The 15701-nt window shown below is 44.7% G+C and overlaps 1 protein-coding gene across 2 annotated transcripts; it reads right to left on the bottom strand.

Annotated features, from left to right (window-relative positions):
• Positions 1-536: 536 nt before the first annotated feature.
• On the bottom strand, positions 537-15701 carry NUP54 (nucleoporin 54). Of its 2 annotated transcripts, XM_064450693.1 has the most exons (12): positions 15523-15698; positions 10845-10928; positions 10577-10711; positions 9624-9853; positions 6661-6848; positions 5575-5771; positions 3782-3836; positions 3270-3363; positions 2651-2758; positions 2142-2261; positions 1682-1792; positions 537-1363 (listed from the first exon to the last, which is right to left on the bottom strand). In XM_064450693.1, exons 1-12 carry the CDS (start codon positions 15572-15574, stop codon positions 1235-1237), a joined length of 1503 nt encoding a protein of 500 aa, XP_064306763.1. In that variant the 5' UTR covers positions 15575-15698; the 3' UTR covers positions 537-1234. The 2 variants fall into 2 exon arrangements, 1 of the variants encoding a protein (XP_064306763.1); XR_010372840.1 differs by lacking the exon at positions 537-1363 and having other exon boundaries at positions 2142-2274; positions 15523-15701.

Below are 15701 nucleotides of genomic sequence, written 5' to 3'. Positions count from 1 at the left end.
TCCAGTAGGAGCTCCTGCTAGAACCTGTATTGCACATTTGAGATACCCGATTAACTGGAAATCTGCTTCCAAAACTCCCACAATACAGGCTTTGGCCTGTGGAGGCTGTCTTTGTTTTCCTCTTTCAAATGTTCTAAATGGACTTTTTTTTTTTGTGGCTAATGAACAAAATGATTCCACCTCTATGGTGTTTGAGTTGTTTCTGCTGTATAAACTCCAGAGAACACTAATTTTGTTTCAGTTTCTTTAGGTGATTTCTGTAATGAGGGAAAAAAGGCAACGTGGGGGGAAAACAAAGCTCTCTGTCCCATGCCTGCAGCAGCCACCGGCTCTGCAGCACTTGGTACCAGGTATGATCTGAGGGACATAACCTTGTATTTTAATTCAGGGGACCGAAGCTGGCACGCAGCTCTGTGGCATCGGGTTTGACAGCCTGTTCGCTGGGGGGCCTGGAGGAGAGTGAAGTGCATTAACCTGGCATTGTTAGCGGTTTCACGGCTTTCCTGATGTAGCTGAGAAAGAGCCAACACCATGCACAAGTTATTACAAAGTCAAGACTGAATTTATTACTCTCCAGCAATAAAAAAAGACAGAAGACAACATTTAGACATTCTGTCGTGATTTGCGGGGCAGCAAAGTTTTGTGTAATTCACATACATAAAGCGGTAAAAACATAACCTTCAGATCGTTGCAGTCTTAAGGATGGACAGAAACTGGAAACATCAACTTTCTGCAGCTTGCCCCAGTAATGTACTGCTATTGCAGAGACTGACAGAGTTACAGCAACATACATATCTGTAATGATTTCAATTAGCTGTTTACATAATGATGTTACTTGATTGTTTTGACAAAAACATGGAAGCGGGCTAAGCTTTCCACAACTAAGTCACAAGTGGAACAATTCCCTCGGCACTGCATTTTTAGGACAATGTTGTTGTAAAAAAAAAAAAAAAGAAAATGTACAATAGTACATATAGTTTTGTAGTAAAACAGTATCTGAACAGATTCAGTTTTCCTTCTTTTATTAAAGCATATACAGCTTTATAAAATATAAACCTTCCAAAGGTCAAGTTCAAAAGCTTAGAAGAGGCTTTGCTAATTCTAAAGATAACAGCCCAAATACCATTGCTCATAGAAGATTCGTGTTTTATTTTACCTCAACGGTTTTAGCCTTGGAAGGTGAACTATGAACTCGAGTAACATGTTCCATGTAAGCGCAGCAGCATCCACCACGTCAACTGAAGACTCCTCCTCTGATGGGAATGCTCTCGTTCAGCCCATGTTCTATAAGTTTGATGTCCTCCAAGTCATCCTTTATAATGCTGATCAGGTGACTCAGACCTTCTTGCTGCTGCTTCAGATGCTGCAGATAGTTTAAAAACCACCATGAGCAGAGTTCCACTTCCTAGATTGTAAGTAATATTTCTCAAAGGTGCCAAGTGCCTTGGCACAGTTTCTCTGCAAGAAGGTAAACCAGCAGTTTCTACACCAACAGCCTAACTGCCTCAAGTAGCTCTGCTCAACACCTTGAGGCACCATCACCAAGAACAATAAAAAGGACTTAATCATCAAGCGATGACCAAAACATGACATTCTAGATACAGCTCCCAAGTTAGCGCGTAGCTGGCTTAAATTACCCAACTTCCAAGAGTAACCCAGCATCTTACCCAGCAATACTTACTTGCTTGATTTCCCTTAAGAGGTCTGCGTCTATGTAATAGCGCTCTTCAGCCCGCACTGCACCAAAGTGGTTTTGCATCCTGATTTGGGACATGAGCTCATTCAGCCTGCCCTGGGAAGAGAAACAGGCTTAAATTAAATGCAACTCATTTACATCTGTCAGAGCTCCAGCATGTACCGCTCCTCCAGTCACCACAGAAGGAAGCATTGCTGCTTTTTCCACTTTTACATTTTTTTTTTGCAAGACATGCAAAGGGCAAGCAACTCCACTACTTCTCCCAACTCAAAAATACTTAAACCCCAATCAGTCATGCAGCAAAGAGCTTGATGCTACAAACTAGGACCACCGTTGGACTTCTGAAAGCTTTTCAAAAGAAATACATGTATGCATGGTTTGCAAAACTTGCATTCTTTTGCGAGGAAAACGCAGAGTTGTTGGCAAAGTTCTGTTAACTACCCACCTTGAACTGCGTAGGCGCGTTAAGTTCACACTGAATTGTATCCAACTGAACACGAAGCTGCTCTTCATCCGCTTGAATCGCATAACCGCTTTTCCTTTGGATCTCCTGCTTTATTAACACCTACAAAAGAAGCCTTTGAGGTTCATTAGAGAAGACTTTGCCCACCTCTTTCCTCACTAGCCCATCCATGTGGCTCTCTGCCCTTCCCCCAGCATGTCTGTCATCAGATTTGTTCTGTCCTTTAGTCTGCGGCTCCCAGACCTCAGTCAGCGCAGTCCCGTGGCTTCTAAGTGAGGGAGAAAGTTCCCAAAGCACTAAGACAGAGTGCGCCCCTGATGCTTTCCCTGACAGCTCTGCCTGTTACTTAAAGCAACACCATTTAGATCAAGTCAGAATTTCATTCCCAACATTGACGATGTGCAGGACTGCACAGGGCATCCTGCCCTTCTCAGTTTGCCTTCTGGACTGGACTGTGTGTCAGAACAAGGCGTTTAGACTGTCCATGTTACCTGTAACGTTCTGTGCGAAAGCGCCATCAGCTTCCTTTTGTACTGTGCAATTTTTGCCATAGTTGTCGTTTGGTTTTTCTGCAGCTCACTGATATCTTCTGATATTATCTGCAGAGGAGATGGAGTCAGTTGGAAGTCATAACAGTTTCTGATAACGGAATACATTAGTCCTGATTTGAAACAGAGAGTTTCAAACCAATCCTCTGTCTAGTAACTTAGTGTCCTCACCAAACATGCTTTCAGAAAGCTTTTTGCTGGACCTCTACTATTCTGGTTTCTATTTATTTTCATATGCAACTGGGATTCTCAGAAGGCATCAGAAAACTGGATGCCCAGATTAGAGTCCATGCTACTACAACTTAATTTGGCTGGTTTGAATTAGTCTATAACAACACAGCAAGCTTGAGCCCGAACAATCCAAAAGACAAAATATACCGCTCATATTTTTGGCCAAAAGATATGATTAAGGAATGTATTAAGAAGTGGTGATAAAGAGTCATAGCCCCATGCTCATGGTTCCAGTTCCAGTTTTCAACACCCGGAGGCATGGCAGGAGGTTCATTTAATAGCACATCCTTTGTCAACAGCAAGTGGTCATGGTAAAGTTGAGAAACCTTACATCTAAACGAGTTTGATGCTGTTTGGTCATCTGATCTTGGACCTTCAATCTTCTCAACAGTTCCTTGAAACCCACCATTGGCACAGGAATAAGCCTGCAAGAATACAAGTATTTCTTACAACACGTTTTTATACTAGACACGTATATTAGACAGGTATGGATTAATAATTATGAATATAGTCTAAAGCTACAGGTGATCTTGGCCTATTATAAATTAAGATAATACATAGACAAAAAAAAAAAAGGTCCCAATAACTAGAGCATAATGGAGGACACCACAACTCAAAGGAATGCAAGTAAGGCTCTTGATCCTGACAACCCTTAAGTGCCTAAATGGGTAAAGGGATTAGACAAGGATTTCTAGTAATCCTCACTGCTTCAAATGAGATCAGCACTTGACAAAGTTATTCTCTAACAAGTTTCTCAAGTTACCTGAAGGGTACTACACAACATTATATATTTCTCCCCTTTCCAAGTCTTTTTGTAATACTCATACAGACCCTTAGACTTACTTGTCAGGATCAGGATTATCAACTTTGGCTTGTTCCCATATGATAGGATCAACACCTTAAAAAAATGAAACAAACAAGGTTTTACTGTGGATAGACCTGAACAGATATCTCGTCTTACAGCTGTTAAGCATGAAAAATACTAGGAAATATACAAACCTTATAAACTATGCTAACCTGAATGACTGTTCAACAAATTAAGGTTAATTCAACACGGGTAGTTCTTAAAAGCCTTGGTCCTGGACTGTGGCAGTAAGTTCAGTCCAAAAGGCTGCCAAGCACTTCCACTGGTTTGAAAGGAACAACTCACAGGAAATCAAATCAGACAATTCAGACTACAGGGGAAAAACCTCTGTTGGTACCACTGTATGCTACACTGGGGTCATCTTTCCTCTTCAAGTTGCTTATTGTATTTATTAAAAAAAAAAAACAACTTTAAAAAAATCAGTAATTAAGTGATCAAAGTACCAAACCAGGTGGCAAAATAATCCCAGTAGGCACTATAATGGTTCCTAACTGAATTTGTCTACAGATTTTATCCATTGGCAGAACATTTGCTTGTTTTGCCATAACTGCTTCACTGGAGAAACACATAAAATAAAAGCAGCCTAAGAGTACATGTACATCAACATCGTGATGCAAGTTATGGCATTCTCCAAACCTCACTGCAAATCAGATGAGTGTATAATGCACATAGCTGGGTATGCTAGGAAAAAACTAAGACAATGCTGATGATGTGAAAGCAATGGACTTTCCAACCAGGGACATGCAAAAAAGAAAAAAAAAATTGCTGGTAATTTAACAATTTCAGGCCAGCTTAAAGAGAAGACCAGAATGGTCAGCTACTGTAACGTTCCTCACAGCACAACACTCCATGTCATTCCTCATAAAACTTATCTTTATACCAAAGCTCATCTCTCAAGGTGTGACTGCTTCTCTAGCGCTCAGCACCAACACCTCTTCTTGCACATCTTACTGCTTGGTGAGCCAGCCTACGAATTCAGCTTCCTTCTCAGCCATGGGCTAACAAGATGTGCCCAACCACTGGTATGCAGGCCTGACAATACATCTCTGATATTAAAGAAAACCAGCTTGCTTCTGCACAAAGCAACTACTTCTCCCCAACGCTGCAGCACCTGGAAAACACCGCTGCTTGTCTCTAATTTTTCTGCATGAGTAGGCCAAGTTCTTTTTGCAAACCAGATAGCGTAACCTTTGCTGTGTATTTAAACACTACGGTCTTATTGGACTCGCTACATATTGTCTGTTATAAACGGCAGGCTGCTTTCCTTGAGCCACTGCAGGGAGTTCACTGCAAGTACTACACAGGATCCTCTAGACTTTGAGAATAAGCCCCACTTACCCTATGAACTGGCATTAACAGCACTTAACTACTCCAAAACAGAGGTGTCTACATACTATCTGTGGCCACATACACAGGCTAAGTGACCTCTCCCAAAAACTAGCAAGTAAATATAGAACATGATTATTCTGATATTTAACTTCTTTTTTTTAATTGGACACGTTGAAGCGATTTACGATGGCTGAATCATATAGTAGGGTGTTGCATAGCATGTTACTGATAAATTGTAACTGTCTTGGTGGATTACAGTGCACTTCAGTGGGAAAACTGGCTGTAATTAAAACCACTACATCAATATATCAGAGTGCCTTGGAAACTTATAGTTTTAAGAAGTGTTTTCCAGTGGCCCAACAACTGCATTTTTCCTCGAGACCCAAACAAGCCCCAACAGCAGAGGCCCAGCGGTGCCCTGGCGCAGCCCCAGACCACGTACCGGCAGGAGGGTTCTGCAGAAGCTGTTTGACTTGTGCCGGGGAAAGCTCTGTTCTGGCCATGGAGAGGCTGACCCCCAGCTGCTGCAGGGATGATTTTATGTTGGCTTGTTCAAAGTGGGCATAGAGGGTCGTTGCGGGAACTCTCCTCGAAGTGCCGTTGGGTGAACGCTCAACAACGTAAATGATCACTTCTGTCCTGAGCGAGACAAAACGTGTACTGTCAGAAAAATGTCAGCACCGTATAGAAACTGACACAATAAAGAAGAACCCGAAATCCAAGTTACCACTTCTCCCAGCTGACTCTCAACTTCCTTCAGCTACGATATAAAGCACCAGTAAATGCTGGGTTAAACACAGCAAGGCAGAAAGGGAAAAGCTGTAAATACCCTGTGAAATTACATTCTCAGCCCTCTCACTCCAGTTTTAACAACCGTATTATATGGTGATACTAGTACTGCATTAAGAATAACCTAAAGCCTTCAGTCTTTAAAACAGGATGAACAAACTGTGGGAAAGTAAGACGCAGAAATGTCCATGTGGTGAATACTTGAGGCAGACTAGCTTGAGGCCCCCAAACAAGTCAAAGCAGACAGCACTCCAACATAAAACACACAGAGCAAGCCAGCTCAACTAGCCTTGGAATAACTTTCCCACTGAAATAAATGTTTGTGATATGGAACGCTGCACAGACCCTATTACTACATACCCCGATGCCCTTCCACCTTACATGTGGCCAAGTAAAGAACACCTCACAGCTCCTAAAATACTAAGTATTTATCCCACCCTCATGGTTAGCACCCTCATCTCCAGTTTCTGCTGCTGAGCAGGGTCTGGAGAAGCAGATTTCCTGAACTGAGCTGAGGTTCTCAGCTGTGCGCTCCCAGAAAAGCAAGTAACATATACAGCAAAGATACTGGACTTAACGCCTTAAGAAAGAGCAACACAAAGGAATGAAAGACACAAAATCCAACTCAGGGTGAACAGGTCTAAAATCAAGGAAAAAAGGAGACAGAGTAGACTAAGCGCCAACCCCTTAAAACATGCAATATCAATTAAAAACACAAAGCTGCGTAAAGTTTACATACTGGTCATCAGGCATCGTTTTAACACCTTCTACGTTGACAGTGAGGGTCTGGTTTCCGCCCAGAATTTTGTGTAGTGATTCTACAAGCTGCTGCTGCTGGCTTCGAATATCTATTTCTTTTCTGTTAAAGACCAAAACCACGAGGCCATCTTCATCTTTGTTGTTGGGCATTAAACTGTAACCCACAGCCTACAAATGAAGAAATGAAAACCAGGGATATATGACTTACCGAAAAAGCGTATCTATGCGGCATGGAGGGGAAGGGCTAAACCCCTCAATTTTTAGAGCGACTGGTTCAAAATATAAGTTACAGTGTATTCAGAAATGCAAAACCAAAAAATCAACCCCTCTTAAAAATGTTCTCTCACAAGGCCATGCGTAGAGTAGCTTTTGAAACAGTTCAGATTTTTTACTAAAAGTTTGTAAGTATCCACTCCCATCTAAGAAAAAAAAATTTAAAAAGCTATGGCTTGGGAAGTGCCAACTCAGCAGGCTATTTATGCTACTTCAGAGCTCATATCAATCAGGAACATTTTACAAATTTTTATTTTTTCTAAGTTGCAAAAGGAAACAGAGGACCAGACTTCAATACAGAAAAATTACCAGAGTTCCAGAAGAGTTTTACAACATTACATTCTCCAATGCCTGAATGAAAAACAGTTACTGGCATAATCTAATTGTAAGATAAGCCAACTGTAAATCCTTATGGATTTCTTAGCATCTTCCTCCTGTAGATCCAGACAGTTTGCCTGGCAGTACAAGTCAAAACATGGACACCGAATATTTCTATTAGGTAAGACATGCATCAAGTAAGCTTCTCACACAACAACTTGTAACAGCCAATTTTCCCTGCGTTAGGAAGTGTCACGGGTTTTTGTACAATTGCTGATAAAGTTTATTGTTCTCTTTATCCTTGCTGTGACGAAGCTGCAGGAAGGTTAGATGTTTAATTCAACATCACAATGTTGCCATCTGTGCTAAGTAACAGCGTGCTTTCTCCGTTTCAAAAACACCCGTTGGCTCTGGTGTAAACTCCCCATGATTTATACAGGAGGCCTAAACTGTTAACTCATTACACGCAAACGCAGAGCGGCAGTTTTAATCTCATCTTGCCCATGAACCGTCACACCAACATATCACTGGTGACATGCTGGACAGCGGGTGCTTTTAAGACCCTGACGCTGCATGCGGGTGGGTGACTTGCTGTGCAAGCTCAACTGAGGAGAGAAATGAGCCTGAGAGCCCGCTCTTTGTCAGCGGAGGGTAATTCCCTGCGATGGCGAGCCTCATGGAATCAGCCTTCGTCGGCTGGGCTGTCCTGTCATGGAGCACAACGGTGACAGCTAAGGAAGAATTTACTTTCACTTCCATAGTTGTGAAGAGGCCCAGACTGTGGGGAAAGACTTGCCAGTATGCAGAAGACTAAATCTCCTTATGTGCAATGTAGTGCTAAGACCACGCATACATGACTCCTCTGGAATTTCTGCTTAAAATAAATAAATATTTATTTCACAACTTCTTCATGCAATTAAGTATTTTCAAACTGTAGCAGATTTTTTTAACTTCATTGCGGTCCTTCAAACAATGGCCTGTATCACATCATCAAGAAAAGCATCTGTGTAAGAGCCGCATTCCTCTCATTTGTTCTAGCGCTGGAATCAGGTACTAGTGGATTCTCTGAACACCTGTGAAACCCTTCAGGTAATGCTTCATTCTTATCAGATGTCTGATGCTTACAGAGGCAATACACCAAACAAGCTTATGATGCTTTGCTCCAATACCTGTGCTGCCAACTCCCCTGCTATTTGTCTTAGGCGTCTGCCATCACTAGCGTACTTGTGCTTCTCCTACTTCACTTAAGGTACATGAATTCATAACAGCATTAGTAATACTCAGGTCACGGGGGCAAAAGTAAACCTAGTATGTGGCATTGCCTAACTTGAAAGGTAAACTTCTCCTTTTGGTAAATGAATTTTGCATCGCACAAGTTACTTTGAAATTTTTCTCACAGCCCAGAAAACTCTAAAGCTGTTTCAGGCAACAGCTTACAAGAAAGTAAGTTTTCAGGTGCATTATCAACAAAATATTCAAGCTACCACCTAAACAGGTAACGCAACAGAAGCCAAACATTTGTTATGCAGCCACTCAGTTGCTGCAGAGATTTTACGTAAGTGTCACAATATTCATAATCAAATTAACCTATTAATGCCTATGAATTAGGCATTAACCTACATTCAGGCTAGAAAGTTTGTGCTTCAGAGAATCAGCTTGGGAAAGGAGGGTATCACCATGCCTGACCCAAATCCACTTTCAAGACTGAAGCTGAGCAAGAAAGTCAGCAGGCACAAGAATTGTGGAGGATGAAGAGCTACATATTCTTTGTCAACATGAGAAGCCAGATCTGGTACTGCTGATGATGTAATACAAGGAATGAAGTCAGCTTTAGCACTGACAAGGATAAAGGCAGAGGAAAGCTGAAGGCTGCTGTATTCAAAATGATATTTACGGGCCAAGACCGTAGAGGGTTTTTCTAACGTAGACAGATCAATGAAGAAAAAGCCTGAAGTTCTTACTCCAAATGTTACAGTTTCTTTCAGATGTGAAGGTTATTTTAAATAGCTTCTCTAATATTATAACCTGAACAAATACACATTAAAATGCATTTCCAGATATCTGCCCCAACCACACAGGCACTAATTGGAATGCTATCATAGAAAGGGCTTCATGATCCACACAGGCACTCGCTACCTAGCAGCTCACCAACACCCAGATTTCCAGCATCCATACATCTTCAAACCTTTTAATTAGCACACATCAGAATTGTGTGCATTACCTGGAAAAAATCCTGTTTCAGAATATTCCTGACAGTAACAAAATCTGAGTTAATGCTCACGGACCCTCAGGCCCTCAGCGAGCAGAGGAACTGCTTCAGAACTGTTTGTGGGCAGCTGAACAATTCCATACCTTAAATCTGCAAAAGGGGTTCTCCTGCGTGAACTCCACTGGAGCAATGTTATTGTTGAAGTACCCTTTGCCTGTTCCCCAGAAGGCCTGAAGCTGGTTCCATTTTGCCAGAATAGCATCTCTCTCATCTCCTAAGAGCGTCGGAGCCGAGAGGGCACTGGCTGTATTGATGAGCTGGTTCGACTGGGCAGGTGTCTGAGCAGGCTGGCTGAACAAACCACTTCCTAGTGCTGTGGCGGATGAAGAAAAAACCAAATCAACTCCTTTGCCAACCAAGACAGACTCGCTTGCTGACACGTGCCATCTGCGCATCACCGGTATCACGTCTTCTCACATTTTGAGAAGCAAAATAAATGCACAGAATAAATAAATCACTATCAGATAATGTATTTTTAAAGTGCCTTTTTACACCCAGTCTTCATCAGCAACAGAAGTTCCTGAATGCTGAGTTAGAAGATTTATTCTTTTTTTCTTTAAATGAGATGTCTATATTCACCCATGACATCATGTGGTGCCTTCGGTATCTAAATCTGAAGGGTAGATTTGTTATTATAAATTCAGTGGACTCAGAGCCTGCAGCTGGTCATTATCCAACTCACATTTAAACTAATCTCAATGCTTTTTCTCCCTTTCTAGTAATGCCATGACTGCAAACATCAATTCTGTGACTACTCTTTCTACTGCCAAAACAAAGGGGTGAATATTGTTATTGGAAACTCAAGGGCGAAGCTCAGAAACTTGCTTGAGCTCTAGTTTAAGAAAAAAAAAAAAAGGCAAGAACTGCTAATGCAGGCACTACAAAAGCCAAATTTCTGAGAAGTCTCAATCAGTCAAGAGATAACATGTAACAACCTCCTGTTATAATATACTTCTGACCCCTTACTTGCACGCCTGTCCTAGCCTCATGCTTTTGTTGCTCAGGAAGGGGTAAATCAAGAGAAGGCCATACTTACTGGTCTGTTGCTGCTGGGTACCGAAGCCTCCAAAGCCCAGCCCAGTTCCCAACCCGCTACCCAAGCCAGTTCCAGTTCCCGTGCCAAAACTAGTACCAAATCCAAAGCCTTTGTTCTGGGTAGCACCAAAGAGTCCTGGGGAAATAAGCAAAGAATTATTGAGAAAAAGGAGGAGAGTAGTACCTATGAAATGCAAAACATGGTTGTGAAGGGCTGACGCCCTACTGTTTGTTATGAAGGGAATACTTAAAGACCCGTGCGCTCTTACCGCTGGTGCCTGTATTGGTGGGAGCAGAAAAACTAAATGCTGGTCCTGTGGTGGTGGTAGTTGTCCCAAATCCTCCAAACGCACCTAACAAACAAAGTTTGCGAGTAAGGCACACGGCACGCTGTGCGTGGCAGCTACGCAGAACGTAACAATAAACTGCACGCTTCAAGGAGGGTTATGAGAAGTGATGGCGACAGATGGATGTATTATGTTACAAGCATGTAGTTCACATTGATCATGGGCATTGAGTTCATTCTCTGAGGAAATGGGGGAGAAAACATGAACCAGAAAGCCAATGCATCTATGGTATGTCAAGAAAGCAAATAAAAAAGCAACAGTTAACTAACATCCCGTTCCTTTACAAGCAGGACATGCTTTCCTGAGTAACAGATACAACTAGTAATAGTATTTCTCAGATTCATTCTCAGGAATACATCTAGTCAATGTCGTTGCTAAGTGTTTAATAAACAATCTGATGTTTTGTGAGCTTTGTAAACATTCCTAACCTCTTCGGAGCAAAACCAGAAACAAACCACTGAAAGCCTGAGGCTAGGCTGCACACAACTGCTGTGCTCACACCGGAATGCTGTCACAGCAACCATTTCTTACCACACACAGGTAAAAATCCTACCAGGCTGTTTTTTAGGCCTACTTTCCCTATCATCATCCCCGCTACATCTCATTTTGAGGTTCAACCACAATCAGAGGAAGACAGAGGCAAAAGCAGTCAGCCTTCCACAGATTTTCTGGAAAACCAGTCCCTGGCTAGCAGGAGGAGACTTAAGCGAGGGCCTGAGCCCTGCTGTGCCAGGGAAAGCCCCAAGAAACCCATCTTCCCCTTTTCCCACTGAGAAGAGGTGCCCCAGCACAGGGCGGCTGTACCCAGGCAGGCACGGCCCCGCTGTGAGACCGCACAGGTGCTGGGTGCCACCACACCATGCCTTTGCTATGGCGGTACAGATGCACCACTGGCCCAAGGTGCAGCCTGGGGACATCTGACTAGCCCTGGAGAACAAAGTCTCTCCCTTTCAAGCTGGTTTTACATGTATTCTAGTGAAGAAAGACAGGCTGCTACAAAGGATTTGACAAAAAGATGCTCCCACTGCTAACTCGCACATCAATAGCAAAATAATAATAATAAAAAAGTCTCTTTAGACCTACTACCCTTACTGTCCTCTTGCATACATAGAAAATAAAAAGCTTACACCACAGCTGATGTGCAATCACGTTTTATTTTCATTCAGCAAACATCTTAATGTGAGTAGATATAACAAGTTGTTCCCTGTAACGTTCAGGTTGGAGTCCTACCAGCAAGTGAGAAATCCTAGCATGAGGACCATCAGATGACACAATTTTTAGGTAGTTTTGTACTCACAGCAAATTCAGTCATCCGTTCTTGAGAGAGGCCCTAAGAGTGCAAATTGCTAAACAAAATTAAGTGTCCGAGGTCTCTTCCGATTTGTTCAAATTCAGCTAAAGAAACACAGTCCAATAGCATCCATACCAAATAAAAACAAAATCATATCCCTCGAGTGCACAGGACAGGTAGGAGTACGCTAACACAGGGAACAATGACACGGTGGGATGAATAGAATTCCTATACGAGCAGCGGCAACGAGACCCCACGGGATAATTCTACGTGAGTAAAAGCGTTAAAAATCCATGCAGTTAGGCTTTTTTAGATGAAATGGAAAAGATTTAACTTGAGATTACATCAGCTGATCACTCAGAACTGATGAACCTACGTGGGGTTTTCTTAATTGATACCCAGCGCAGGCATCGTGCACAAGACCCTCCCAGAAGCGCAGGGAGCCTCTTAACGAGAGCCCGGGATGCGTGCCATTTCAGGGTGCAGACCCGTGCTTCGCAGACAGAGATCACAGCGAGGGCTGTCCATTTTGTGCTGATCGTATAAAATTTGTTTCTCCACAGAAACGATCGAGGTGTAGTACATTCATGACAGCCAACGCAAGGCCAATGAGGAGACACGGGGGAAGATGAAAAACATGATTGCAGTAGTCCAAGAATCTCATGTCAGAAAAAGTGGCATTCAGGCCCAGCTCTGCGACTGTTCAGGATTGCCTGGATCCGAACGGAGAGTTGCCGTTGCCGTTTCACTAGGTAATGAAGGCTCAGCTTTAGGCTGGGCCAGACTGGCAGGTTACTGCAATTCATTTCCATTTCAGAGAGTGTTTGGTACATGGTTATTTTTCCTCAACAGCCATTTCTTGACAATTTAATAGGCAAAAAACCCTACAAGCCTATGGCTCTCAAACCACTTTGACAGCTTTTATCTCCAGACTTTACTGGATATGCAGATTAGTACAAAACACAGATTCTCAGTTAGGAATGTAATTCTTGGACCCCTGCTCTTAACATTTATTACAGAACAAGTATTTAGGCATTATCTACCTGCACTTGCCAGACTGTTACCAAAATTGAATGGTGGAGTTGAGGTAGTGGAAACACCGAAATTCCCAATATTAAAATTCACTGCAGGATTAGCAGTTAATCCGAAACCCCCAAAATTAAACCCACTGGCGGTGGAGTTTGTAGTTTCAAGCCCACCAAATCCTGACAAGCGGGAAGCAGAAAAAGAGCAAGGTAACATTAGTTCTAAGTAAAAGGTAGGTTCAGGAAAGAAAAGCTAAAATATTTTTCCATCACCACGGACAAGACAGGCATAGAGAAAAACACGAGTAAGATATTAACTGGCATTAAACATTATTTATTGAACATAAGGAGGACAGTTGAAAGCATTCTGTTTAACCCACTCTACCTACATCACTGCTGTCAGCGTGTTATTTTTCAGCTATAAAATAAGCTATAAAATTCCCCATCTTATTTCAAAGCCATACATGAAAATAGCCATGGGATTCAACGTTCCTGTTAAGAGCAATTTTTAACCGCCTAAGACTGCTCAGAGCAGCATCCGGACTAGTGCAACCGGTACCAGCATAATTATTTCATAAGCTATCAGGAAGGCAAGAACAAACCATCTTCACACTAATGCCATACCCACGTGTGAGCAGCAACAGCACAATAACCGCAAAGAACGACTCCAGCGGCTGAGGCACCGTGCGTGCCTCGAAAACTCCAGGGCGGACTTACTCAAGTTATATTTGCAACATCTGTCCCCTCCAGCACATGCTGGTGACTTACCCAATGCATCCAGGTTTTTCAGCGCTAAGAAAAATGGACTAACACAGCAGCTCCCCTATTCCCTCCCCAGGAATAGCTGATAACAGATTCAAGCTAGACAGACAGATGGACAGCGGGAAGTCCTGCGGTGCAATCCCAGAATTCCCTCCAATATTGGCCCGCAAGAACAATAAACCTTGTAAAAGTGTATGAGCAGGACAAGATTATCTTTTACTTTAAGATGGGGCCAGAAAGTCTGTGCCTGACAGCCAGCATCAGAGTGGAAGCCCACACAGTACCGTCCAGGCAAACTGCAGTGAAGATGGGCCCTGCCCAAAGGGTTTTATTCAGAGCATCTAGTCTAAGAGCCAATGTACAATTACTCTACTACGTGAGAGTGATGAAGGCTCTGGATTACTTTTCAGCAAGACTAACAGTCAACTGACAATGGTAGAACAAGTAAGAGGAGAAAAAGTCTTTCTTCCTTTACAAGTTAAACACTGTCTTTTACACTGCTCAAAAATTAACTTCCAAGAGCATCTTATCCAAACGGGGACAATCCTGCAATCAGAAGCAATGATCCGAGTGAGCTGGCAGCGTTAACCAGGCACCATCGTGCACGGCCGCATCACAAGCGCCGTTAACAACCGACTCTTCTTCCAGCCCTGGACGCCTCCCGACACGGACCCGCCACCCTGCGCAGGAGCTCTCCACGCGGGAGGAATTAAAAAAAAAAACAACAAACAACAAAACCAAACCCGAATAAAATCCCGGCCGGGGGGTGTTTCACCGAAGGCGGGCGGGAGAAAGCAGCGGGGGAGCTCGCTCGCACTTCACCGGCTCCCGCCCAGAAGACACGAGAGGAGACGGCCACACCCGGCCCTGCCGGTGTGTGCCGGAAGGGCAGCTCCGCGCGGCCGTGCCCACCGCCCTCCGTTTGGGCATCGGGGACGGGCGGGGGACGGGCGGGGGACGGGCGGGGACCGGCGGCGACCGGGCGTATCCGCCGCCACTGACGGGATGCCGATGGTACTGAGGGGAGGGCGCGCGCTCCCCGCCGCCGTTGAGGGGCTGCGGTTCTCATTGGCGGGGGGGCACGCGCTCCCCGCCGCCGTTGAGGGGCTGCGGTTCTCATTGGCGGGGGGGGCACGCGCTCCCCGCCGCCGCTGAGGGGCTGCGGTTCTCATTGGCGGGGGGGGGCACGCGCTCCCCGCCGCCGCTGAGGGGCTGCGGTTCTCATTGGCGGGGGGGCACGCGCTCCCCGCCGCCGTGGAGGGGCTGCGGTTCTCATTGGCGGGGGGGGCACGCGCTCCCCGCCGCCGCTGAGGGGCTGCGGTTCTCATTGGCGGGGGGGCACGCGCTCCCCGCCGCCGTTGAGGGGCTGCGGTTCTCATTGGCGGGGGGGCACGCGCTCCCCGCCGCCGCTGAGGGGCTGCGTGTCACGTGCGGGGGGTGGGCACACGCGCCCAGGATCGTTGGGGCTCGGCTACCCTCTCTTCCCACCCCCAACCCGCGGCCCGGGGCCCCCCGCGCTCACCGGTGGGGTTGGCGGCACCGGCCCCCGCCGTCGCCCCGAAATTGAAGGCCATGAGCTGTTCGTTGGCGGAGGGGGGGGGCGGGGGGCGGGCGGCGGGAAACGCGTGCAGCACCCGGCGGGTCCGACCAGAAACAAACGTGCAGCGTTTCCGGCCGCTGTAGGGAAACGCTTCCGGGTAG

Source organism: Phalacrocorax carbo, chromosome 4, assembly GCF_963921805.1.
Source record: "Phalacrocorax carbo chromosome 4, bPhaCar2.1, whole genome shotgun sequence".
NCBI lineage: Eukaryota > Metazoa > Chordata > Aves > Suliformes > Phalacrocoracidae > Phalacrocorax > Phalacrocorax carbo.
The sequence above is the reverse complement of the archived record's forward strand: the minus strand, read 5'-3'. Positions and strand labels throughout refer to the sequence as shown.

Bases quoted from the DNA above. Each gene is read 5' to 3' on its own strand.
- NUP54 (XM_064450693.1), bottom strand. From the start codon at position 15,574: ATGGCCTTCAATTTCGGGGCGACGGCGGGGGCCGGTGCCGCCAACCCC. The intron at 9,854-10,576 runs GTAAGTATGGCC...CATCCGCCACAG, and splicing joins TACCCAGCAGCAACAGACCA to CACTAGGAAGTGGTTTGTTC. The intron at 5,772-6,660 runs GTATGTAAACTT...TGTCTCGCTCAG, and splicing joins AAAACGATGCCTGATGACCA to GACAGAAGTGATCATTTACG.